Raw genomic sequence first — 26,691 nt, forward strand, 5'->3', positions numbered from 1 at the left:
ACCCAGCCCCTCCTAATACCCGACTCATCTCCCTGCCAGACTGCGCGGGCAGTGAAAGGACCTGTCCCTTGTTCCCAGAAGATGGAAAATCGCCCACGCCTGGAACTGTGCCAAGAGCCTGGGTGAGGGCGTCATAAATATCTCCTGAATGATTCATTCATTCCTCTGGAAGAGAAAGTATGACCCTTAAGAGATTAAAAATAGCCGGGTGGTGGTGGCACATGCCTTTAATCCCAGCACTCGGGATGCAGAGGCAGGCCGATCTCTGGGAGTTCGAGGTCAGCCTGATCTACAAGAGCTAGTTACAGGACAGACTCTAAAGCTACAGAGAAACCCTGTCTCGAAAAACCAAAAAAAAAAAAAAAAAAAAAAAAGTTAAAAATAAAGGCTTTGAGTTAGGTGTGATGGCATGCGCCTTTAATCCCAGTACTTGGCAGGCAGAGGCGGGCAGGTGGATCTCTATGAATTTGAGGCTAGCCTGATCTGGAGAGAGAGAGAGAGAGAGAGAGAGAGAGAGAGAGAGAGAGAGAGAGCAAAGATTCAGGTTCTGACTCTGACATTTGGCACTGTGACCTTGGTATCTACCCTGGACCTTAAAAAAAAAAGTGTGGCCATGGATGAGGTCATTGCAAAGTTTACAAGAGATGATCTCGGTAAGAGACCTGGACTGGTATAGCCTAGAATTACAACTCAATCATGGAAGGGAGTATTAGCTATTCGGAGAAAGGGGGACAACTAGTAGCTGCGCTGCCTGCTGGTCGGCTTTCTTGTGGCTCCCTTGAGTCCATTTTACAGATAAAGAAACTGAGGCCTAGAAAGGAAGCAGGGGCACCCCTGGTGGGCGCATGGCTCCCCACCACACGTCCACGGACCTACGATTGTGAGGTTGGGGTTGGCCACCACCCAGGACCCACCAGCGCTTGGGGATCTCCGACTCAGATTCTCACTGCGCCGCTCCGCTCCCTGGAGTAGAGAGAGCGCTCGGGGTTGTCACTTTAAATTCAAGAAGGAGCGGGCGGGCAGGCAGGCGGGCGAGCGCGAGGGAGCGCGCGGCGGGCTCCTGGGAGCGTGCCCGGACTGCGGCGCTGCTCCATTCGGCCGCCGGGCCCCGCGGAGCCCCCGATCCGTGCAGCGCGGCTCCGGCGCGAGGCGGGTGCCTGCGACACTGCAGGGGTGGCGTAGCGGCTGGCAGTCCGGCTCCTGTGCTAGCCAACGGCGCGAGGCCGGCACTGGAGCAGCCAAGCAGAGGCAGAGACGGGAGTCGGACCCGCGGCCCCACGGAGGAACCCGGGGTGAGTACGCACCCCGGCCTACCCTCAGAGCGCGACAGGCACAGGCGCCCTGGGCACGGACAGACGCACGCAGTCCCTCTTCTTGAGCCCGGCATCCAGGGCCCCTCACACTCCGTGCGTCTGCACCCCCGCGCCGCTCTGGCACAGCAACGCGGGACACAGAGCACGCGGGGCGCCCTTCCCCGGCCCAGCCACTCCGAGCACTGCGCATCGCCTGGTGCCGGCTCGCCCGGCCCCCGTGTGCACACACGCGGTTCACCCCGCTGTTTACACGCCTCCCCTGAGCCCGCACAACATACACACCCCTCACTTTCACACTCAGCACCTTGGCTATCCTAACTGCCTGTGCTCTGGCCTTACATCCCTCTGGGAGGGGAGGGGTCCCTAGTCAGGCCCCCCAACTTCCAGTCCCCAGATATGCTGAGGAGTGTGAGAATCTGCAGGAACTGTCAACATCGCAGGGGGCGCATCGCATCTCATCTCCAGGAGGCCTGGGAAGGAAGGCTGCCGGAAGAGCCTAAGGGGACCTTTAGCTTCCTCGAGGCTGTCTGTAGACTGGGGCTGAACATAAGGGCAGCAAATGGCACTGTGGGTGAAGGGGCCCTGAGCCTCTCTCTTTGGTGGCCAACATGTCGCTGACTGTGTCTCCCCTTATAGTCGGTGAGTCCGCGTCCTTAGGGAAGAACCTGGGAAACTTGCACCTGGACTGTCAAGCCGCGGTGCTGGGTTTAGAGAGCTGCAGCAGCAGCGGTCCCTCTGATTAGACAGGAGGGAAGGAAATCTGAGGTTCCACAAGGGAAGGAGACCCATCTAGGTGTTAACACAGCCCGCCTAAAGCGCAGGCCTTTAATCCGAGCACTGGGGTGGCAGAGGCAGACTGGTCTCTGTTAGTTCGAGGCCAGCCTGGTCTACAAGAGCTAATTCCAGGACAGGCTCCAAAACCACAGAGAAACCCTGTCTCGAAAAACAAAACAAAAAACCCCACAGCCCACCCAGTAAGGCCAGGACATGAACAATCATTCCCCAGCCCCCACCCCACCCCTGTCTCCCATCCTCACGGTGTAATCTGAAATCTTTCTCAAGCAGCCCCGAAGAGTGGGCACTCCCAGCCTGGGATCCAATCCTGGCCTCAACCTACTAAATGCTTGTTAGTGACCCTGGGCAAGTTACTTCTCACACTTGGCAAAGCTGGAGGGAGCTTTAGCTGCTGGGCCACCTCTCCGCCATTTCCAGGCCTGCGGAGAGAAAGTCCTTGGTAGATGCTGGCACACAGTAGGTACCCAATGTCAGCTGCCACCCACCCCCAGCCAGTCTGTACTGTGGTTTCTGCGGGTGTCTGGGGGATGGCACCAGGATGTGGTTATCTCAGAAAGTGTTGCGGGGGAGGCATGCACTTACACACTTGCAAAGGTTTTCAAACCTAAAGGTCCCGCAAGAAACTCACAACCCAGTAGACTGAGGCGCCCCATAAGGCCCCTCCTTCTTTTTTTTTTTTTTTTTTTTTTTTTTTTGATTTTTCGAGACAGGGTTTCTCCGTAGCTTTTGGTTCCTGTCCTGGAACTAGCTCTTGTAGACCAGGTTGGCCTCGAACTCACAGAGATCCGCCTGCCTCTGCCTCCCAAGTGCTGGGATTAAAGGCGTGCGCCACCACCACCCAGCTCCTCCCCTCCTTCTTAATACCTGCTGGTATCGAGGTAAAGGGAACCATCACTCTGCTGGTCATGTTTTGAGGACTCTGAGCAGGGAGACGGAGGTGAAGTGCAGAGAAAAGGGGCTCAGCTCAGGGTCCCAGATTCTAAACACAGAATTCCTGGAAAGCCATTTCTCTGACAAGCTCAGGAGGGAGCCTCTGCCATGGTCAGGTTCCAGCATAGTAGAATGTTGGTGCTTCCCAACCATCCCATGGCCTGCAAGGCCTGGTCAGCAGGCAGCATGGTGGCCCAGTGCTTAGGTCCAGGGCCAGTTGTCATACGGAGCCCAGAGCTGCTGCACTGGGGTGTGTGTGACCCCCATCTTCCTCGTCTGTGAAACAGGGATCCAGTAATTCATTCAGTCACCGGCTCTGATGGGCACCAATCATACACTAGACTTGGTTAGTTAAGCACTCGGCACATGGTGTTGTGAAGGCAGTATTGGGGAGAACTGTGAAGCGGGGACTGTTCTCAATGAACACTGCTCCCTGCAGTGGACACTGGGTCCGACTGTAGGCTGCATAGGGAGGGGTGCTCAAGGAGGAAGATGCATAGTCTTAGCTCAGATGAGGGCCTGGAGCAACCCCAGCTGGCCCCTGCTGCCCATCAGAAGTTCCAGCTCTGGCCACTGGCTGCCCTGGCCTACAGATGCCTTGTCAGCACCCAAGCCCTAGCCAAAGCTGCAACCTCTGGGCTGCCAATAGAAACCCACCGGTGTTCCTGGAGGCGAGATAGAGCCAAGGGTCTCCCGGGTTGTGACTAAAGCCATTAAGAAGGGCATTTGCTGCAGACGTGGACCCGCGGTGTGTGCAGCTTCCTATGCAGTGGCTGGACTGTGTCGGGCCCATTTACTACCTTCTTTGAGTATAAAAAGATTTGCCCAGAGTATTTGGGGACACGGGGAAGGAGGTTTTGGGTGCTGAAACAGAAGCCCTAGACACAGGTGCCCACTCTGCTGAGCTCGTTTCAAGTCTAGCTTATGAATAAGGATACTTCTAGCAGGTGAATAGTGGAGTGGGAGGGGCCGGGTCTGAGCCCAGGAGTATGAGACTGTATATATCATCATTGTCAGAGCCCCTGGCATCACGGGACAGGGGTGCAGCGCAGACCCACTGGAAATGCCTCTTCCCTTCCGTCCCTCCCTCTCTTCCAGCACCAGGGACAGAACCCAGAACCTCACACATACTAGACAAGCACTCTACGGCTGACCTATACACTTAGCACCCCTCCTTTTCCTGTCTGAAACACCACACCACACACACACACACACACACACACAGCATACAATTCACTTTAATTTAAACAAACCAAACACATGAGCAGATCGGCAGTGCTGCCCGTGATTGTTCTGCACAGACTGGGAGCCAGGGGGCTTTTTCCTGTACTTTGGCCAGGTCAGTAACCACAGCAGCTAATATTTGCCACGCCATCTCATTCTTTGCTGGTCATGACTTTGAACTCTGATCTTCCTGCCTCCACCTCTTGAGTGCTAGGACTACAGGTGTAAATATTCAGTGCTGGAGAGCCAAACCCAGGTCTTCCTGCATGCTAAGCAAGCACTCTACCAACGGCCCTACATTCCAAGGCCAGTCTTGAGCCCCTTTATAGAGGGTACTACTGAGGCTTGGGGACAGAGAGAGAGAGGGAGAGAGAGAGAGTCAGTAAAGGGGCTAATGTGAAATCCAGAGCCGACCTGGGGTTTAGGCTGATCTCCTGGAAGATCTTGTGGATCTTTCTGTTTCTTCTTCTCTCTACTTAGTAGGCAGCTGTGCCCTGACTTCAAGCCCACTGTAGCAGGGTGCAGCTGGAAGCTCTATCTGGGGGTGCGCTGAGCAGTCATTTATACCTTCCCAGGTACCATAGTTCCCGTGGCAAAATAAGGAAGTAGATGTTAAGATTGTGGAGCCTGGGCTGGACAGCATTGGTTGACCCCTACCCCAACACACACACACACACACACACATGCCAAAGCCAGAGACTTAATACCCTCTGAGGGTCTGCAGGTACCACACATGCCAAAGCCAGAGGCTTGATTCCCTCTGAGGGTCTGCTGGTACCACACATGCCAAAGCCAGAGGCTTGATTCCCTCTGAGGGTCTGCTGGTACCACACACGCTGTAGCATGTGCCATGCTCTACTTAGTCTTTCCTTTTGTTGCCAGCCTGTGGCAGATATGCAGTTACGGCATTATCAGGGTCGCAGCCTGGCTGGGGCAGACTGGAATGTGTGTTCATACACTGTGTTATATCCAAAGCCACTTCTGCTGGGGCTAGGACAACCCCAGACTTGTACAGCAAGCCATCTATAACCTACAGTTCTTAGACAACTTTCTGGGAAATCTATGTCTATCTTCAGTAAGACACAGGGATTAGGAGCTCAGAGCCAGGCAGCCTTGGTTGAATACGTCTTAGCTATGTGGTACATCAACTCCACAGCACTCTGGTAACAGAGCAGACATGATTCTAGTGCCCTTTTCAATGCCTTGCTAGGAGGGTTAAATAAGGTCATATATGCATAGATGTTTAGAACTGTGCTTGGTGCTTAGATATGCCCAGGGAGGTTGGCTGTTATCATTATCTCAAGCCTGGGGCTCACACAAGCCAAGATGGGTGAAGCCGTTCTGTCTTAGCACTGCCTCCCATCACCATGACAACTCTTATCAACTTGGGAGCAACATCAGGAAACCAGAAGCCCACTACAAAACCACATCTGCTCTGCATCACAAGACCGCATACAGCCGGGCAGTGGTGGCGCACGCCTTTAATCCCAGCACTTGGGAGGCAGAGGCAGGCGGATCTCTGTGAGTTCAAGGCCAGTCTGGTCTACAGAATGAATTCTAGAACAGGCTCCAAAGCTACAGAGAAACCTTGTCTCAAAAAAAAAAACAAAAAACAAAAAACAAAAAACAAAAAACAAAAAAACCAAAAAAATAAAACAACAACAACAAAAACCAAAGGGGGCTGGAGAGATGGGTCAGTTAAGAGCACTGACTGCTCTCCCAGAGGACCCAGGTTCAATTCCTAGCACCTATATGACAGCTCACAACTGTCTGTAACTACAGTTCCATGGGACCCAACATTTTTACACAGACGAAACACCAATGCACAATAATATTTATTTAAAATTTTTTTAAAAAGTCAACATGCTAGGCATGTGGGTGTGTGCTTGTAGTTCCAGCTTGCCCACAGGCTAAACAGGGCACCCACAGAGCCTAGCAGGTCAAGGCCAACCAGTGTGTCATAATGAGACCCTGTCTCAAAATTAATGCGTACTAGGGATGTAGTGTTATGTCTGTGTCCCAGGACCCCCAAACAAGACCACCACAGAGCCAGTATCTGATATAAACACACTGGGATTTATTGAGTACAAGTCAGCTAACTTGGACTGTAATCCAATATACCCCGCAGCCGGTCGGGGAGAACAACCTCAAGGCTTCAGGGTAAGGAGATTTTAAAGGGGAAACTGCAGGGCAGGGTAGCACAAGCCTTACCGTGTCAGGATTGGGTAAAAGTATACAACTTTTGAATTCGTTGGTTGGAATGTACGGGAATTTCAAAACATTGGTTAATCAGATACCTACAAGGGCATTTGAACCAAGCAGATGTTGTTTGGACACCCTGGTGGGTCACTTTGACCAGGGCAGGCAGTTTCTTAGGAATGTTCATGACTTTGCTGGGCTGCATTCACCCCCTCTAGTTAGGACCTGTCTTAAATGGAGTTCGTTCTGCTCCTCCAGTAGCTTGTTGGTAGAGTACTTGCCTTGTATGGTTGAAGTCCTGGGTTCAGTCCCTAACATCAAGTAAAACTGGGCACAGTGGCCCACATCTGTAACCCCAGATCTCGGGGGAGAGGAGAAGGCAGAAGGACTGGAAGTTTAAGGTCATTGTCAACTGTCAGCGACGTGTGGAGCTTGAGCTGGGCATGGCATGGGAGACTGTCTCAACAAAAAGTTAGTACAGGTTTTAATTCTTAGTGGGTGTAATTCTAGCAGTTACGAGGTAGAGGCAGGAGGGTCAGAAGGTCCAGGTACTCCTTGGCTACATAGTGAGCTGGAAGCCGCACTAGACTACAAAGTAAGACTCTGTCTCAAAAACAAAACAAACAAACAAAGCAAGAGGCTGGTGAGATGGCTCACGGGTAAAGGTGCTTGCTGCGGAGCCTGAAGACCTGAATCCAGCAAGCCGTCCTCTGCTCTCCACACATGCACAGACACACTAACTAACTAAATAAATAAACAAAATGTGATTAAAAATTAAATTTTTTTCAAACAATATTTTTTGGCCTTTCTTTAAAAAAAAGTTTTGAGATTTATTTTATTCTTTTATGTGTATGAGTGTTTTGCCTGCATGTGAGTATGTGCACCAAATGTATGCCTGGTGCCCATGGAAGTCAAAAGAGGGCATTGGATCCCCGGAGACTGGAGTCCAGAAGGTTGTAAGCTGCCAAATGAGTGCTGAGGCTAAGACCCAGGGAAGAGCAGCCAGTGCTCTTTGCCCTTGAGTCACCTCTCCAGGCCCCGCCCCCCCCATCTGGCTGTCTTTAAAGAGCTGCATTTTCTGTTGTTATGATGAAGACCACGACTTGGGCAGGAAAGGGTTTATTTGGCTTGCGCATCATGAGTCACCATCCACTGGGGGAAGCCAAGGCAGGAGCTCCAGCCGGGAAGGAATCTTGAGGCTGGAGCAGATGCTGAGACCACAGAGAAATCCTGCTGACTGGCCTGCTCTGCCTTGGCTTAAGTCTGTTAAACCAGGACCACCAGCCCAGAGACAGCACCACCCACAATGGCCTGGGCCCTCCCACAACAATCACTGATTAAGAAAATGCTCTCTCTGGCCTTGCTCACAGCCCAATCTCATGGATGGACTTTCTCAATCAAGGTTCCCTTCTCTCAGATGACGATAGCTTATGTCAAGTAGACATAAAACTAAGCCATCACAAGATGGAAAGTCCCACCATTCCTAATTAGAATTCCTGCTGGAAAAGGAGACAGGTGCTCAGAGCCAAGCAAGCCTTCTATGGTTCTGACCTCACCCTCCCTTACCTTGCCTGGGTGGGGAGGTGAAGGGGTAGGGAGGAAGGGGTGTGGGGAGGGTAGGGGATGTCAGGGGTGTCCAGTGCTTATGAACAGCAAGGGAACCCGTGGTGAGGCAAGGTAACTTAGCCTTCTTTACCCTTGAGTGAAATAAGGACAGTCCCCCCGCCCCCCAAAAAAAAGTTTAGTCAGGAAGCCACTGAAGAGAACTCTTAAAAACTGTGATGGGAATATAGGCAGTGGTGGTGCACGCCTTTATTCCTAGCTAGCACTCGAGAGGCAGAGGCAGGTGGATCTCTGTGAGCTCGAGACCAGCCTGGTCTACAAGAGCTAGTTCCAGGACAGGCTCCAAAGCTACAGAGAAACCCTGTCTCGAAAAAAAATAAAAATAAAAACAAACAAACAGTTTTTTGGGAGATATGAAGTGTAGCTCTAAACTGTTGATGGCTTCTGGCAAGAGTGGGGAAGGACTCAGTTTTCTTTGAGGGGCTGGCCACTGTGAGTTTGACCATGCTCTAGTGAGTGTATGGGTAACACAAAATTGGACTTGATATATATTTATTTCTTTTCTTCTACTGGGGGGGGGGTCGCAAGGAGGAGTGGGCCTCGGAAGACTGGGAACTGAATGTGACCAGGATGTATTATATGAAACTTCCAAATAATCAATAAAAATATTACGTTGGGGGGAAAAAAGAAAGGAAATGAGCACAACTCATTCTAGAGGCTCTATGCCAGAGCCTCCTCTCTCCACCCACTCAGAACACATCCCCAAGCCAGATTAACTCCTTAGCAACAATAATAATCAAATAATAAGCAGTCATCTGAGTCCAGGTAATGGCTTGTATGAGCTCCCAGGTCTTAATCTAAAATAATACAGACCTCAGTGGCTCATGGAACCCAGGAGACAAGAGTGGGCAGGGAAGAAAGCATCCTACTCAGGGAGACATTGAGAGCAGAATACTGAGGGAATTCAATCTTTTTTACTTTTTTTGAAGCTACATGGTCTTCGAAATGTTTAAAAGGAGACATTGGGAGGCTGGGATATAGGAGATGCTAGGAGACTGGGAGATAGATAGGAGACATTGGGAGGCTGGGATATAGGAGATGCTAAGAGACTGGGAGAGCCCAGCGGGGGCGGAGGGGTGTGTGGCAAAATGTCTGCTGTGCAATCAGGAAGCCCAGGTCGCAGATCCCTAGCACTCACAGAAAAAGCAGGATGTAGCCGGGTGATAGTTGCACACACTTTTAATCCCAGCGCTCAGGAGGCAGAAGCAGGCGGATCTCTGTAGATTTGAGGCTAGCCAGGGCTACACAGAGATACCCTGTCTTGAAAAACAAAAAACAAAAATCAAAAACAGCAGATGTGGCAGTGTGCTTATAACTGTCAAGGGAGAGGTGGAACACGGGGATGGGGGAAGACAGACACCAAGACAGCGGACAGGCAGATCCCAGGGCTGTTCTGTCCTGATGTCTGTTCTGACACCAAAGGCTAGTTTTCACATGTACACACATCCAGACATAATGGAGCACATATGTAAGCCCAGCATTTGAGAAGTAAATGCAGGAAGATCAGGAGTTCAAAGCCAGTCTTGGCTACATAGCAAATTCAAGGCCATCTTGAATTACATGAGACCCTGTTTCAGCCCTTTTCCCCCAAAAGGTTAAAATACCATTTTGCTTAAGACAGGGTTCCATTATGTAGCCCAGACTGTCCTCAACATAATAATTTTCCTACCTCCTATGTCCTGGGATTATAAGTTTTACAACCAGGCCAGCCTTTACCCACTGCTTCTGAAAATGTCGTGAACAGGAGCACCCTGCTCATGTGGTAGTGATTGTAATCCCCACACTTCAGCAGTCACAGAAAGAAGATGGAGAGTCCGTGCTAGCCTGGGGTACACAGTGAGACCGTGTCTCAGGAAGAAGGAGAAGGGAGAGGTGGAGGAGGGAGAGGTGAAAAGGGTGGAAGGGGAGGCCAGACATGGTGGCGCACACCTTTAATACCAAGACTTGGGAGGCAGAGACAGGTGGATTTCTGTGAGTTCGAGGCCAGCCTGGTCTACAAGAGCTAGTTCCAGGACAGGCTCCAAAGCTACAGAGAAACCCTGTTTTGAAAAACCAAAAAGAAAAAAGAAAAAGAAGAGGAGGAGGAGGAGGAGGGACACGGGATGGGGAAGCAGAGTAGCAATCGTTTTGGCCGAGTTCTCTTGAGCAGCTGCGTGTGCGCTCAAGCGACAGGCGCGCTGAAGCTACTGAGTTAGGATGTGAAGCTCCGAACCCTGCTCATGGCTGACTCTTTTCCCTTTCAGTCCCCGTCACCTCAGGGAACAGCATGGCCGTGGATGTGACAGAATATCATCTGAGCGGTGAGTCCCCCAAACAAGACCTCCGAGGACCACAGCCTCAGGAACTGCACTAAGCCTGGGATGGGAAGTGTCAGTGGGATGTGAAGGGTAGCCTTCTTCCTTATGTCACACAGCCCTGGGGACAGCATCCCGAGACCCACTTGTGGTATCCTTGTCTTTTCACTACAGTGGGTTCTTTCCATTTCTTTGGTTTGGTTTGTGTGTTTTTTTGTTATTGGTGTTTTGTTTGTTTCTTAGACATGATCTCATGTAGCCCAAGATGGCTTCAAAAACAATTGTTTTGCATTTTGTGTGTGTGTATGCATGTATGAATATGTGTGGGCATACATAGAAGGTATGTCTGTGCACATGTGTGTGCATGTGGTAGCCCCACCACTGGCCACCAATGATGTCCAGAATCATCCTTCAGTGGTATCCCAACTTATTCCTTGAAGCAGGCAGTCTTTCGGTGAAATCCAAAACTTGCTTATTTGGCTAGTCTCAGTAGCCAGCTTGCTCCGGAGAATCCCCATCTCTGATTTCCAAGGCTGGAATTATAAGCGTTTGTCACGCCCAGCACCTCAGCATTTCTATGGGCTCTGGGGCTCCAAACTCTCAGCCTCACCCTTGCACAAGCGCTTTGAGCACTGAGCTCTCTCCCCAGTCCTGGACCCCTGAATTCTCTATGTAGCCAAGGATGAACTTGAACTCATGATCCGCCTGCTTCTACTCACTAAGTCTTGGGATTACAGACACGTGCCACCACACCTTTGTCTGAGATGGGGGTTCCCGGTGAGACCCTTGTTGTACCAATCCCTGGGGATAATCCAGTGACACAGAATCCACTCGTCTGGGGCCCTCCTGGAATTTGTCCACGTTAGACGATGCTGCACTTACTCAGGTCAAGGACGACGAGAGTCTGGGACTCATCCTTGCCCTTCTGCAATTCTGGGAGATGACCTAGATACTCCATCATACTCCCTCAGTCCTGCTCACAAGTGGTGGGTGCTGTCATGGCTGATACACGGTTGTCACTTTTCTTCCAGATGTCTGCCTCCCTATTGACAACAATAGGAGTGAGCCTTAGCGAGCAAAGGGACAGTAACAGGTCAGGATGTGACCCCGGATTTCCTAACCTCCTAGTCCAGCACTCCCTGTCACAGCAGTGCAGGCCCCACTGGCCCGGGGCTGGGCTTCAGGGTGGGGCAGCGACAGTCTTTCTCAGGCCCCAACCAGAGAGCCTCAGTTCTCATCTGCAGTCCCAGTGATCTTCACACAGAGAACACGGTGTGGCCTTTGACAGTGTCATGGCTCTCCCAGCTTGGATCTGACTGTCTTACCCGCTCCACCTGGCTGAGACCTGTGTCTCAGGTGGTAAACCTACAGAGAGCAGGTCCGGAGCCAGACAATCATAGGATTCTCCTCTGTCCTCAGCTTCCTCGTCTGAAATGGAACAGCATGGCTCTCAGGACTCAAGGGGCCAATGGGAAGAGCTTAAGCAAATCCTGGCAAGTAGGGTTAGCACACAGTAAGAAAGCTATTACCAGGTGTATGTCTTTTGTTTTGGATTTTTTGTTTGTTTGTTTGTTTTTGAGACAGGGTTTCTTTGTATAAGAGCCCTGGCTGTACTGTAACTCACTCTGTACACCAGGCTGGCCTCTGCCTCCTGAGTGCTGGGATTAAAGTTTAGGCTGTGTGTAATGGTGCATGCCTTTAATCCACATACTACAGAGATGGAGGCAGGTGGGTCAATGTGTGTTCTAGGTAAGCCTTGGGTACATAATGAGTTCCAGCACAGCCAGATCTATAAAGTTACCCTGTCCCCCCCCCCAAAAAAAAAACTGTTAAGAGTCCCTCTCAGTCTTAGTGTAGGCTTCACTTCCATTGACGTACCCACTGTCTCTCCTGGTATTCCATAGAATCTGTCAATTTAATGGGTATTCATTACCATTCCCTGCCACCTGCCTGAGTTTTTCTTTCCCTGACCCTAGCTTTGCTGACCCCCAGCTCTCCCCAGTTCTACCCACCAGCACTGAAAATTTAGTCCCCTAGAGCCTCTCATGCAAGGGTGCCTGACTCTGCTGTGCCCCAGGATATGCTTGGGACTGTGAATCTCTCTTCTTCTGGAATTCTAGACAGACCCCCTCCTGCCTGGCCTGATGTGGCCCAGCTGGACAGTTACTTTCCCATCCCACCCCCAGTTTGCAGACTCCGAGGATGTTCCAGAATCTTGTCATGTCTGGGCCTGGAACCCTCTAGATGCTTTGGTTGTAATTTCAGTTGGCTCCTGTTATATCACAGGAAAAGTCTAGAATAAATGGAAGATGACTTGAACTCGTGATCCTGTGTCTCCATTTCCCAGGTGCTGGGATTCCTTGCACCTGGCACCACACCTGGCTGAAAACACCAGCCTGGTCTGCAAGCCCTTGTCCCTATGCTGTGTGATCTTTTTACATTGAAATCTATCATGTTGGGGAATGATTTTACTCCTTTTTCTTAGTGCTGGCAATGTCCCTATCACCCCCATCCTAATGACCTAAGTTGTCATTCTCAAAAGCCAATGATATTTCTGCCCATGACAGAACAGCCAACCCCCAACAGCTCCCTCCGTGGGACCTTCAGGATGCTCTCAGAGCTCCTCTGTTATAGAGCTCCTCCGTTATGAATAAGCCAGTGACTCACATGAGACATAACATATGTTGGGATTTTTCCCCTTTAAATAATACATCCTTTGGATGGAACCACTGAATGGGGGACATTTGTCACCTCCAGTCTCCCAGGGAGGACACTGACACCCAGAGAGGCTGGTGACATGGGGATGTACCTTGGAGCCAAGGTACCTGAGCCCAGAGGGTGCTCATTGCTGGAGGAATGTCTGGCTGAAGGTCCAGCCCTGTCCTTTGGCTTCTTGGACTTTGGGGAGCAGAGACAAGGAGCCCCTCTCTCTCATGGTGCCTTGTTCTCTCCCTTCCACTGGGCTCAGGTCCTTTGTCAACACCTCCTTTCTACTGGCCCACAACTCCTAACCCCTGTTTGCACAGCCTGCCATTCTTATTTTACCTTGTGTGTATGACTGTTGTACCTGCATGGATGTCTGTACTACTTGTATGTACATGGTGCTCACAAGGGCCAGAAGAGGGTACCTGGAGCTACCATGTGAATGCTGAGATTCAAACCGGGGACCTCTGGGAGAGCAGCCAATACCCTTAACTGCTGAGCCACCTAGCCAGCGCTGCCACACTTCCTGCTCCTCCACGTATCTCAGCCTTCCTGCACTCCAAGCACAGTTTCCAGCATCCTGTTTGATGTATCTGTTTGCCTGCCTGCCCCACTCAGTGCTGGTTCCCCTATTCACAAGGTGCTGGCATGTATGTACATCCAACATTCAGTGATCAGTCTCCACCCCTCTTCTGTTATTTCTGTATTTATTAGATCTCAGTTTCCACTCAGAAAGACCCTCCATCCCTCCGCAGAGCTCCACCTTGCCACTCCGAGGGAGCTGAGCCAGGTGTAGCTCTGATTCTTACCCTGGAGTCTGCTGCTGGAGTCACAGCCTAGCTCTACTCACTTTTAGTTCTGTGGCCTTGGGAAAGTTCTTTAAGTTCCCCAAACCTCAGCTTCCCCATTTGAGCTGAGTACGCAATAGTAATGGCTTAGAGTCCTATCCGGCTCTACTGTCGCTTGCCATACGAAACATCTTGGTGGCTTCCTTAGGACATCAAAGACAGGTTCCCAAGCAGGGTGAGACCACGTCCTTGAGCACGTGTGGTCTGTCATGGCCCATGCACTGTACAAGGTGAGGATTCACGGGTAAATGGTTGAGGGATTAAATTGCTACGTGTGGGAACAGAGATTCCAGTGGTGACAGCTATGCCCTGGTCAGCAGAGGAACAGAGCCTTTGGTTTCTCTTGAGGCCAAGCACAACCTGTGGCCACCTCTTGCTTAAGTGGAACTGGTGTGTTGATTTGAGGTTAGAGATTTACTAAGAAGTGAAATCCACTCGTATAAGCTGGGGATTGGAGCTCATACCTATAATCACAACACACGGGAGGCTGAGGCAGGAGTATCACAAATTTGAAGTCAGCCTGAGCTGCATAGTGAGACCCTATCTCAAAACAAAATAAAATAAATTCAACTACTGTATAGTTAACTAGGCATGGTGGGAAAGGCTTCTAATCCTAGCATTTGGGAAGTGGACACAGGGTGAACGGAAGTTCAATTCCAGCTATGTGACAAGCTCTAGGCCAAGCTGGGAGGGATGCAAGGGAATTTGTCTCGGAAAACAAAAGCATCAACTGTGGACTTCGCCACTTTAAAACGTGCACAGCAGTGGCTTTTAGGATAATGAACAGCCAGTGGATTTTTAGAATATTTTCATCATCCCAAAAAGAAACTCTATCCCTTCAACTACCTCCATTTACCATATCTAAACAGTTTTTATTATTTTTAAAATATTTATATATTTATTTATTTATTTATTTATTTATTTATTTATTTATTTATGCATTGGTGTTTTGCTTCCATGTATGTCTGGGTGAGTTTGTCGGGTCCCCTGGAACTGGAGTTACAGACAGTTGTGAGCTGTCATGCGGGTGCCGGGCATTGAACCTGGGTCCTCTAGAAGGGCAGTCAGTGCTCCCAACCACTGAGCCATCTCTTAGCCCCGTGGCGTTTTTATTATTTTTATGTGTATGTGTGAAGTGTATGAGTGTCTTCCTCCATCCTTGCTCTCTACCTTAGTTTTTGAGACAGCGTCTCTCCTCAGCCTGGCCAGTTGGCTAGACTGTCCACTCAGCAAGCTCCGGAGACCCACCTGTCTCTGTCTACAGCACGAGGATTACAACATGAGCCACTGCACCTGGCTTTTATGTCAGAGCACTGGAGATCTGAACTCAGGCCTTCATGCTTGTATGACAGGCAGTTTACTGTTGGAGCCTTCTCTCCAGCCTCTTGAACAGTTCTTTTTTTTGTTTTGTTTTTTGTTTTTTTGTTTTTCGAGACAGGGTTTCTCTGTGGTTTTGGAGCCTGTCCTGGAACTAGCTCTTGTAGACCAGGCTGGTCTCGAACTCACAGAGATCCGCCTGCCTCTGCCTCCCGAGTGCTGGGATTAAAGCCGTGCGCCACCACCGCCCGGCTGAACAGTTCTTATGTAGTTGTCTCTCAGTACCTTCAGGGGCTTCATTCCTGGACCCCCACTAAATACTGAAGTCCACAGATGACCATGTTAATGATGTAGTGTTCGCAGTTTCTAGGCACCCTCCTGTGTGCTTTCAGCCATCTCTAGGTGACCCCTAATACTTAATGTAATGTCAGTCCTAGTAAATATTCATTGCCCCACTCTATTAAGGGAATAAAGACAAAGGAAACAGAAGTTTGAAGTCAGGACGGTTACAGCCTGATTGCACAATCCGTTATTCAGGATGAGCTGAGGCTACGGGGAGGGGGGGATGGAACCCACAGACAGAGGCTGACTGCAACAGATTACACAACACGTGGTCCCTGTGACCAGCTTCTCACAGCCACCAGGATGCTCTCAAGGTTCATCTACTTTCTGTTCTCTTAGCATTGACCTTGTTATTTCCAGGTAACATTCTTGGAGTGACTGCGCCGTGTCCCATACATGAGTGTGTCACTATTTGGCTTAACCATTCACCCACTGACGGGCGTTGGGTTGTTCTAAGTGGGGCTTAAAGCACAGGTAGTCACTTCTTTTTCTCCTCAGAATCTTCATCCTTTTCCCCAAGAGGGAAAGGCCATTTTGATTCTTTGAAGCGAGAGGCCCTCTGAGGACTTTGAGGCCAGGGAACCCACAAAAGCAAGAGCGGTTCTGTTTTCCTGAAGCCCGAGGGATATCTAACCACCGTATGAGGCTTTTCTTCTGCTCTGGCCAAGTAGCTCCAGTAGAAATGTATGGTTTTGTGGAAGAGGAGGCAGAAGCAGAGATCTCAAGAGTGTGTTTAAACTGGATGTGGTGGCGAACATATATATTCCCAACACTTGGAAGGCTGAACTAGAGAATTGTGGGACTGAAGAGATGGCTCAGTGGTTAAGACACTGGCTGCCTTTCTAGAGGCCCTGGGTTCAATTCCCAGCACCCACATGGCAGCTCACAACTGTCTGTAACTCCAGTTCCAGAGGATCCAGTAGCTTTGCACAGACATGCAAGCTAGTGCACTTAAAAATAAATAAATTTTAACAAAAGGAAATAAGGAATTGCCTAGAATTTGAGAACAGCCTGGGCTACATAGCAAGACTGCCTCAAAAAAGAAAGCAAGAAAGCAATAAGAGTGTTTAGCACTGAATTTGTAGGCTCTCATACCAAGTCTTATAACACAGTATAAATTTTTTAAATAAAAATTTTGATTTTCTTTTTTAAATTTGTATTTACTACATATGTATTTATTTACTCATTTAATTGCAGCTTATATGTGTGTGTAGGCATGCCATGGCACTCATGTGGAGGACAGAGGACATTTTATGGGAGTTGGTTGTGTTCTTCCACCATATGGTGCTCAGGGGTCAAACTCGGGTCATCAGTCTGTGGCAAGTACCTTACTCAATGAGCCACCTTGCTTTCTTCTTCTCAATAGCCCTGTGTAGTACATAGTATCACTAGGTAGGGTGATGCCCTGAGAAGGTGGAAGGAGGATTGGAGCTAAAGTCACCTCAGCTGCATAGCAAGTTTGAGGCCCGCCTGGGCAGCATGAACCCCTGTCTTAAACAAACAAATAAACCAGAAAACAGGGCCTTAGGAGGGGGTGTCTCAGTCAATGAAATGGTCACCATGCAAGTCTGAGGACCTGAGTTTGGTCCCCATCCTCTATGTGAAGTCAGGATGACATGTGTTCGTAATTCTGTCACTGGGGAAGCAGAGACATGAGAGCCTTGGGGCTTGCTGGCCAGCTAGCAGAACTTGTGTCCAAAAAAGGTGGACAGCTTCTGAAGAACACCACTTAGGATGACCTTTGGCCTTCACGTGCATTCACACACATGTGAATGCACACCCATTCGTGCATATACACACATGCATGCTCACATAATAAAAAAGCCAAGCACACAAAGCATGTAAGTGTGTAAGCACCCATGGTGATCGCTGTACCCCACTAATGACAGGCTGTCCTTGCCTTGCAGTCATCAAGAGCCCCCCTGGCTGGGAGGTGGGTGTCTACGCTGCTGGGGCCCTGGCACTGCTTGGAATCGCGGCTGTGAGTCTCTGGAAGCTCTGGACATCGGGGAGCTTCCCCAGCCCCTCCCCATTCCCTAATTACGACTACAGGTACCTGCAACAAAAGTATGGAGAAGCTTACGTGGAGGCTAAGCCGAAGGTGAGGCTTCTGCTCCTGCGTAAATCCACGTCCCACCATCCATTCTGAGGGTCACCCTCCAGGCCTGTCCCCTCTGTGAGTGTGGATCAGACCTCTCTTACACCCCTGCAGATCAACAACTCCTAACCCTGGGCTTGTTGAATAAATGTTTGATGTTGAGTAAGGGATTAATCACAGTTTTAAAATACAGTCACAGCCAAAGCCAGGTATGGTGGCACACATCTTTAGTCCCAGCAGTCTGGAGGCAGAGGCAGGTGGATCTCTGTAAGTTCAAGGCCAGCCTGGTTTACAAATTGAGTTCCAAGCTAGTCAGAGCTACAGAGAAACCCTGTCTCAATAAAATAAAATAAAATAAAATAAAGCAAAAGCAGAATCCCTATCACTTGGCTATTGAGGTGACTCAGTGAGTGAAGTCTGGTGACCTGAGTTGGAGCCTGGAGAATGATGTGGTGGAAGAAGAGAACTGGCTCCTGAAAGTTGACCTCTGACCTCCACATACACAGACTGTGGTGCAAGTGTCTACACATATTCACACCAAATGCATCAATTTATTTTTTAAAAGAAAGCTATCACGTGGGCAGGAGGATCGAAGTTTGGTTCCCAGCACTATAAAGGTCAGCTTACAGTCTTTTATAGCTCCACCTCAGGGGATGTGATGTCTCTGGCTGACACATAAACCTACCCATAATTTATTATAATAATAATTATTATTATTTGTTTTTGTTTTGTTTGTTTGTTTTGAGACAGGGTTTCTCTACGTAACAGCCCTGGATCTCCTGGAACTTGCTCTATATACCAGGATCTCCTGGAACTCACAGAGATCCGCCTGCCTCTGCCTCCCAAGTACTGGGATTAAAGGTGTGCAGCACCATGCTGGCTATATAAAATTTTTTAAATGGAAAGAAAGAATCTTATCTGAACAAGGTAGTGCACAACTTCAGTCCCAGCACTCAGGAGGCAGAGGCAGGAGGATCTCTATAAATTCAAGGTCAGCCTGGTCTACAGAGTGATTTCCAGGACAGCCAAAAACTTGTCTCAAAAACACCCAAAAAACAAACAAATAAAAATCTTAAAAACAACCCCTCATCATCTGAGACTAGCTGTGACAGTTTACACCTGTGTTGTATGAGCAGTGACACACCTGTGTCATGCGGGGCTGACGTGACAGTGCACACCTGTAATCCTAGACCTTCGGTGGCTCAAGCAGGAAGATCATGAGTCAAAGGCAGCCATGATGTCTAGGCTGCACAGTAAGACCTTGTCTCAGAAGACTTTCCTGTGGGCCAGGGAGGTGGTTCAGAGGGTACACTGGCATGCCCACCTGTTCCTACACCTGATGACTGAGTTCAGTCCCTGGGGCCATGGTAGGAGAGAACAGACTCTCCCCACAAACTGAGGTTCACACACATCATCACACCATCACACACACATGCATACACACAGAGAGAGAAACAGAGACAGAGAGAGAATAAATAAAATGTAACAAGAATTCTAAGAATATCATGTAAAAAAATAGAGGAAAATACAAGTAATAGAAAAACATTTTTACAAATGCTACTACACAACTATTAAGTACTTGCTTATTTATTATTTGGGATTTGTTTTTAGACACTGTTTTACTGTGTCTTCCTGGAACTCACTATGTAGACCAAGCTTGCCTTGAATTTGTAGTGATCTTCTTGCCTGTGCCTCTCTGTAATGTGTAAAACTTTATCATTATTTGGGATGCTGTACTTTTCTTCATTTTTTTTTTTTGTTTGTCTGTTGTAAGATTTGGGGGGGGGTTGAGATAGGGTTTCTCTGTAGCTTTAGAGCCTGTCCTGGAACTAGCTCTGGTAGACCAGGCTGGCCTCGAACTCACAGAGATCTGCCTGCCTCTGCCTCCCAAGTGCTGGGATTAAAGGCCTGCGCCACCACGGTCCAGTGTTGTAAGATTTTTTTAATTCCACTTCCTACCCACCCCACAGGTGGTAGTGGTACACACCTTTAATCCCAGCACTGAGGAGGCAGAGGCAGGTGAATCTCTGAGTTCAAGACCAGCCCGATCTACAGATCTAGGTCCAGGACAGCCAGGGCAACACAGAGAAACCCTGTCTTGAAAACAAAAACAAAAACAAAAACAAACAAGATGAGGGTTTTGCCTGCATGTATATCTGTGCACCACATGCGTGCTTGGTGCCTGAGGAGACCAAAGAGGGCATCAGGAGCCCTGGAGCTGGGGGTACAAGTGGTCACGAGCCTCCATATGTCCATGTGTCCAATGGGGGTTGAACCTTTGGGTCTTCCTGGAGAGCAGTTAGTGTTCTCAGTCACCGAGCGGTGTCTCCCACCCTAAGACTTACTTTAAGGGGCTGGAGAGATGGCTCAGTGGTTAAGAGCACTGCCTGCTCTTCCAAAGGTCCTGAGTTCAATTCCCGGCAACCACATGGTGGCTCACAACCATCTGTAATGAGGTCTGATTCCTTCTTCTGGCCTACAGACATACACACAGACAGAATTTGTATGCATAATAAATAAATATTTAAAAAAAAAAAAGAAGCCGGGCGATGGTGGCGTACGCCTTTAATCCCAGCACTCGGGAGGCAGAGGCAGGCGGATCTCTGTGAGTTCGAGACCAGCCTGGTCTACAGAGCTAGTTCCAGGACAGGCTCCAAAGCCACAGAGAAACCCTGTCTCGAAAAACAAAAAACAAAAACAAAAACAAAAAAACAAACAAACAAAAAGACTTACTTTAAGGTTCTTATACATACCGCTGAAGCTGAGATCATTCCATACTTGGCAGAGGGTGTTTCAGGCATCACATACAGTTCCAGAGAGCACAGTATGACTCTGTTATCAGATCAGATGTTCACTCTTTGGTGGGTCCCTGCTACTCTCTTGGGGAGTGAAAACTGGGACAACTTTTCCAAGAAGCATTTTGGCAACACATGTTGAAAACTGACAAAAGGACTGTCCTCAGAGTTAGGATTTTACTAAAGCTATTTGGGGGCTGCTCGTGGTAGAGCATGCCTTTAAATCCAGAACTCTGAAGTAAAGGCAAACAAATCTTTATGGGTGAGTTCCAGGCTAGCCAGGGGTACTTAGACCCTGTTCCAAAAACAAAAGGAAAGAAAGCAGTTGAGGCTGGGTGTGGTGGCATCGCCTGTTATTCTTCATATTCAAGAGACGGAGTCATAGGTAGTGGCGGCACACACCTTTAACTCCAGCACTCGGGAGACAGACAGGCAGATCTTTGTGAGATGGAGGCCAGCCTGGTCCACAGAGTGAGTTCCAGGACAGCCAGGGCTGTTTCATCATAGAGAAACCCTGTCTCAGGCCGCATAGGTGTGCGTGTGGAGGTCAGAGGACAGTTTGTAGGAGTCAAGTTCTCTCTTCCCATCATGATCCAGCTCAGGCTTGGTGCCCGTTGCCTGTACCTGCCGAGTCATCTTTCTGGCCCTTGGCTTAGGTTTTTGTGATCTTCCTTTGAGGCTACTCAACCAACTGTGGAGTGACGTAATCCATGATCCTTAACCTAGTCCTTTTCGTTTGAACATTTAGTTAGCATTGTTTGATGGTCTTGAGACTGGCTTTCAGGAGCCTGACCTTGAACTCCTTACCTTTCTGTTTCCACCTCCCACATTTTGGGGAAAATGTGCTCCTCCACATCCAGCAGCTTTTCCTCCTTCCTCCTCCTCCTCGTCCTCCTCGTCCTCATCCTCCTCGTCCTCCTCTTCCTCGTCCTCCTCGTCCTCTTCCTCGTCCTCCTCCTCCTCGTCCTCCTCCTCCTCGTCCTCCTCCTCCTCGTCCTCCTCCTCCTCGTCCTCCTCGTCCTCCTCCTCCTCCTTCTCCTCCTCGTCCTCCTCGTCCTCCTCCTCCTCCTCCTCCTCGTCCTCCTCGTCCTCCTCCTCCTCGTCTCCTCGTCCTCTTCCTCTTCCTCTTCCTATTATTATTATTATTATTATTATTATTATTATTATGTATACAGTGTTCTGCCTGCAGGCCAGAAGAGGGCACCAGATCTCATTGTAGATGGTTGTGAGACACCATGTGATTGCTGAAATTGAACTCAGCCAGTGCTCTAACCTCTGAGCCACTCTGAGTCATCTCTCCAGCCCAGCTTTTCCTTTTTTTTTTTTTTTTTTTTTAATTTTGGTTTTCGTGACAGGGTTTCTCTGTGTAACAGCCCTGACTGTCCTGGAACTAGCTTCATAGACCAGACTGACCTTACAGAGATCCGCCTGCCTCTGCCTCCTGAGTGCTGGAGTTAAAGGCGTGCACCACCACCACCTGGGTCCAGCTTTTCCTTTTTATAAATGCCATTGCAGCTGACATTTTTATGTATGAAATTTTGTCACAACAAATAAGTAATTTAAAGCTAGGCGGTGGTGGCACACACCTTTAATCTCAGCACTTGGGAGGCAGAAGCAGGAGGATCTCGGTGAGTTTAAGGCCAACCTGGTCTACAAGAGCTGGTTCCAGGAAAGGCTCCAAAGCTACACAGAAACCCTGTTTCAAAAAAACCAAAACCAACAACAAAAAAGTATTTAAGAAAATGCTTTCTTCCATTCTGGTTAAAGAGAAAAGTCTAGATGTGGTTAGTACATGACTATCACTCCAGCACTCAGGGGTTAATGCAGGCTGGCCAGGAGTTCCAGGCCAGCCAGGGATATGTAGCAAGTTCCTGTGTTGAGAGAAAAAGAAACAAAGTAATAGTCCCCTGGGCTGCTGTTGTGAAAGGAGGGACTAGGGTTTCTTGAACAAACAGGCAAAGGACGTCTCTGCTGTCCCCTAGAGATGGTGCCCGTGACCCATGTAATGCTTCCCTGTCCCTTTTGTTCACCCACAGAGAGTCCCTCAATGGAATGCTCAACGGACCAGCACTCGGGGACCATCCAGCCGCAAAGGCAGCCTCAGTATCGAGGACACCTTTGAGAGCATCAGTGAACTGGGACCCCTGGAGCTGATGGGTCGGGAACTGGACCTGGCCCCCTATGGTACTCTCCGCAAGTCACAATCGGCTGACTCTCTGAACTCCATTTCCTCTGTGAGCAACACTTTTGGGCAGGATTTCACACTGGGCCAGGTGGAGGTGAGCATGGACTACGACGCAGCCTCCCACACCCTCCACGTGGCAGTGCTGCAAGGCAAGGACCTCCTGGAGCGCGAGGAGGCCACCTTCGAGTCCTGCTTCATGCGCGTCAGTCTGCTGCCAGATGAACAGATCGTTGGCATCTCCAGGGTAAGTGGGGCTGGGTCAGTGAGGTGCCCTGGCCTCCCTGAAACCGGTCAGGGAAGCTGACCTCTGGGCTGGTGGGCAGAGCTGCAGTACCAGACAGGATGACCGGGGGCGCTGGAGAGCAGATCAGAATGTGACTCTAGAGGAGACTGGCCAGGGATAGAACCAGCTTTGTGTTACCGCTCTGTACAGGTTTCAATCTTCCTATCACGCAACGGAAGTGAGTAACTGTTCATTTCACATCTGTCAGCATGGAGTCTTGGCAAGAAGAAAGATAGCCCGCTCATTTGGCTGATCTGGGAGAGAGTTCAATGGCAGGCTCATTTGCTATTTGCTTTGGAATGGGTCAGGGAGAGGTGGCCTCAGTGGTGGCATGGTTCCATGAGTTTGTGAATGAGAAGGGAGGCCCACCCCAGGGACTGAAAAAACCATGAGAGGAAAGTGAATTCTGGGTCCCAAATGAAAGGGTCACCTTTGTAGGAGCTGTATTCTCTTGTGAGAGTGTATGGTCGGCCCCCGGGGAAACTAAAGATACAATTTGGAAGGTAAACATTTGAACCCTCTCTGATCTCTGTTTTCTTCTGGTGACCCCCGTGGCTCACCCTGCTGGAATCCAGAGACCAAGGGAACATGCTGACACAACCTCTGACCGTCAACAATCAAGAGGAAAGGGGTTGGATCCAACAGGGAGGATACAGGACACCTCCAAGGTGCCGCACCTTGACAGCTACACCCACTGCCCAGCAGCAGGCTGTGAGGAGTCCAGATCCTGAGCCCTCTGAGATGGGCCCTGCAGGACCAAGGGTCGCCTGTGTTTTTGGAGCCCCATCTGTATGATTCACACTGGACACTGGGTGGCTCTCAGTGGTGGATGTCCCACCCCACCCCCAGAGTACCCCATAACTCTAGAAGACTCTAGAACTAACCACCAGCCCACTATTCATGTGCTGCTGAGAGTCTGATTTTCTCCTGGCAGTATAGCGCCAGTGGGCGGTTAGGAATTGGGTTAAAACCCAAGTTCCACCCCTGCTTGGCAGTGTGACCTTGAGCGAGTCACTGTTCAGTTCCCCGCCTGTCAAATAAGCATCACAGTTATGAAGAAGGCAAGGAGAGTGCTTAACTCCATCCTTGGTAGGCGTCAGGGGCAGTTCTCAGGACCATGAGGAGCTGCTATGGAGCTGATACACATTTTGTTGCTTTTGGCCTGGGCCAAAAAGACTTTGGTTGACTCAGGACGTGTTCCTTGAGGAGGGACACTGGGGGACAGAAGCTTGGAAGAGTCTAAGGCAGAGGACTATGTGGTAACATGGCTCCAGGTTTGTGTAGTGGGGTAAAGTGGCTGCAGGAAGAACCCTCCAGAGCCGCGCAGAGACGGAAGGTGAGATCAAAGTAGCTAGAGGCTAGTAGGGTTTGTTCCTCGGAAGAGAGGATTGGTGATATCACAGCCTTGCAGTCTCACTGTGTGTGTGTGTGTGTGTGGGGGGGTGTTGCCTCCAGGTCGAACAACCCCTCAGCATCAGAGAAGGTGCCAGGCATGAGAGCTGCTCTCTAAATACCACCGCGCAGTGACTCAGACGGCCCCCCACAGAAGGGCAAGCAGAGCCTTACTGCACCTCTCTGAGGACTGCCCACAGCTTCCTGGGAGGAGGCCAATGGCATCCGAAAGCAGGAATGAGCTGAGGAGCGAAACATGCCCAGCCCTGCCTAGTCCCTCCACCATCTGTAGATCTGTCCACTCATCTGTCTGTCTTATGACAATCAGAAAGTCTTCGCCAGGCTTTACAGGAGGCTGTGGTATCGGTGGGCTGTTTACAGCTATCCAGCTCCCCCTGCATGCCTGTCCCATGGCTGTGCTAAGTTGGGCAGACAGGAGAGATAGAGACCAGCGTAGCCACAGCATCTTGTGAGGATGAAGATTAGTGGGATTCAGTTATGGAAGCTTCTAATGTCAGGCCAATGGGTTAACCATAACCAAGAAGGAGACATTGGGGCTTTTAAACCTTCATGGTAATCTCAACATTTGGGAGACAGAGGCAGAAAGATCAGGAATTCAAGGTTGGCCTCGGCTACATAATGAATTTGAGGCCATTTTGGATTATATGAGATCCTGTCTCAAAACAACCAAAAACCAATCAACCAACAACCAAAACCCTTCAGGTCTACCAGGTCTGGTAACTGGCACTGTAATCTGAGTGCTCTAAAGGCAAAGGCAGGAAGATGGCTGTAAATTCAAGGCTAGTCTGAGCAATATAGCAAGTTTCAGACCAGCCAGAGCTGCATAGCAAGACCCTAACTGAAAAAGGGGGAGATCACTGTGAGTTTGAGGCTAGCCTGGTCTACATGGTGAGTTCCAGACAGCCAGAGCTACATAGTGAGATCCTGTCTTTGACAAAAAAAAAAAAAAAGGGGGGGGGAAGTACAGTATGGAGAATCATATTTGTAATCCTAGCGTTTTGGAATTAATGGCAGGAAGGAGTCCATCCTGAGCTATGTGGGTTCCGGTCTCAAAACAAAAAAAAAAAAATATTAAGGAAACAAATTTTGAAGACTGAACCACAAAAGGAGGCCCAGAATCTAGACTGGGTCCCAGAAAGCCCCTCCACGGCCCTTCTCTCTATAGATCCAGAGGAATGCCTATTCCATCTTCTTCGATGAGAAGTTCTCTGTCCCCCTGGATCCCGCAGCCTTGGAGGAGAAGAGCCTCCGATTCTCTGTGTTCGGCATCGATGAGGACGAGCGGAATGTGAGCACTGGGGTGGTGGAGCTGAAGCTGTCTGTGCTGGACCTCCCGCTGCAGCCCTTCAGCGGCTGGCTGTACTTACAGGACCAGAATAAGGTATCACCCGCTTTGGCTCCCTGTTCACCTGAGGCGAGAACACACACACACACTTCCTAGGCGAGATGCCACTATCCTGTCCTTGACCTGGACCCTGACAGTATTAGGAGAGCCACACTCTAGGGAACTGCTCACTGCATGTGGTGGCAAATACGCCCTCTAGAAGCCACTGTTTTTTACAACAAATCTGCTTTGATTTTTTTTAACATTGTATTTATTGTGTTTTCTGTGTATATGTATGTACGGGCATGCATACACACACAGAGAAGGCATGTGGAAGTCAGAAGACCCCTTGTCTTCTCCAAGTTGGTTCTCTACCTCACCACGTGGGTTGTGGGTAATTGAACTGAGGTCATTTGGGTTAGTGGCAAGTCCTTTTACCCACCGAGCCGTCTCTCTCAGTTCTTTCTTCCTTTTTATTTTTTGGTATATATTTATTTTTATTTTATGTTTTATTTATTTATTCTTATGAGTGTTTCTCCTGGTTTACCTGGACATATATTTGTGTGTCATGCACACGTACCATGCTCATGGAGATCAGAGGAGGATGCCCAACCCCCAGGAACTGGAGTTACATAGGGTTGTGAGCTACATGGTGGGTGCTGGAGACTGGCCTGGGCCTTCTGGGAAGGAACCCAATGCTCTGAACTGCTTAGTCATCTCAGCCCATCATCTCTGTACTGACCACATCATCAGAGGTTCTCCTCCTATAAGCTACTGTTAGGGATGCATGGGTCTGACCCGAAAGAGGGTTATCTCAGACAGGGGCCAAGCTGAAGCTTACTTTTATCATGGTAACAATTTCAGGGAACACTGTTGCTTAAGCAAATGCTTAACTTGGATCCCTTTACACTAGTCAGGGAATGTTTTCCTTGGCCCCGAGTGAGGAACAAAACTACATCTGAGTGATGCACTTGACAGGCAACCTCTGGGCCTCCTTCCAAGGCA

General features: G+C 49.5%; 1 protein-coding gene across 2 annotated transcripts in view; it reads left to right on the top strand.

The window, feature by feature from the left end:
- Positions 1–1,002: 1,002 nt before the first annotated feature.
- Positions 1,003–26,691, top strand: part of Syt12 (synaptotagmin 12) — a 32,087-nt gene continuing 6,398 nt past the window's right edge. Inside the window, exons 1-5 of one of the 2 annotated variants that reach the window (XM_057778931.1) lie at positions 1,003–1,292; positions 10,328–10,384; positions 17,496–17,689; positions 22,518–22,910; positions 25,528–25,743. In XM_057778931.1, the coding sequence (XP_057634914.1) occupies positions 10,351–10,384; positions 17,496–17,689; positions 22,518–22,910; positions 25,528–25,743 (837 nt within the window). In that variant the 5' untranslated portion in view covers positions 1,003–1,292; positions 10,328–10,350. The remainder of the gene's footprint in view (positions 1,293–10,327; positions 10,385–17,495; positions 17,690–22,517; positions 22,911–25,527; positions 25,744–26,691) is intronic. The other variant, XM_057778932.1, reaches the window with a different exon arrangement.

This window comes from Chionomys nivalis, chromosome 8, assembly GCF_950005125.1.
Source record: "Chionomys nivalis chromosome 8, mChiNiv1.1, whole genome shotgun sequence".
NCBI classification, from domain to species: Eukaryota; Metazoa; Chordata; class Mammalia; order Rodentia; family Cricetidae; genus Chionomys; species Chionomys nivalis.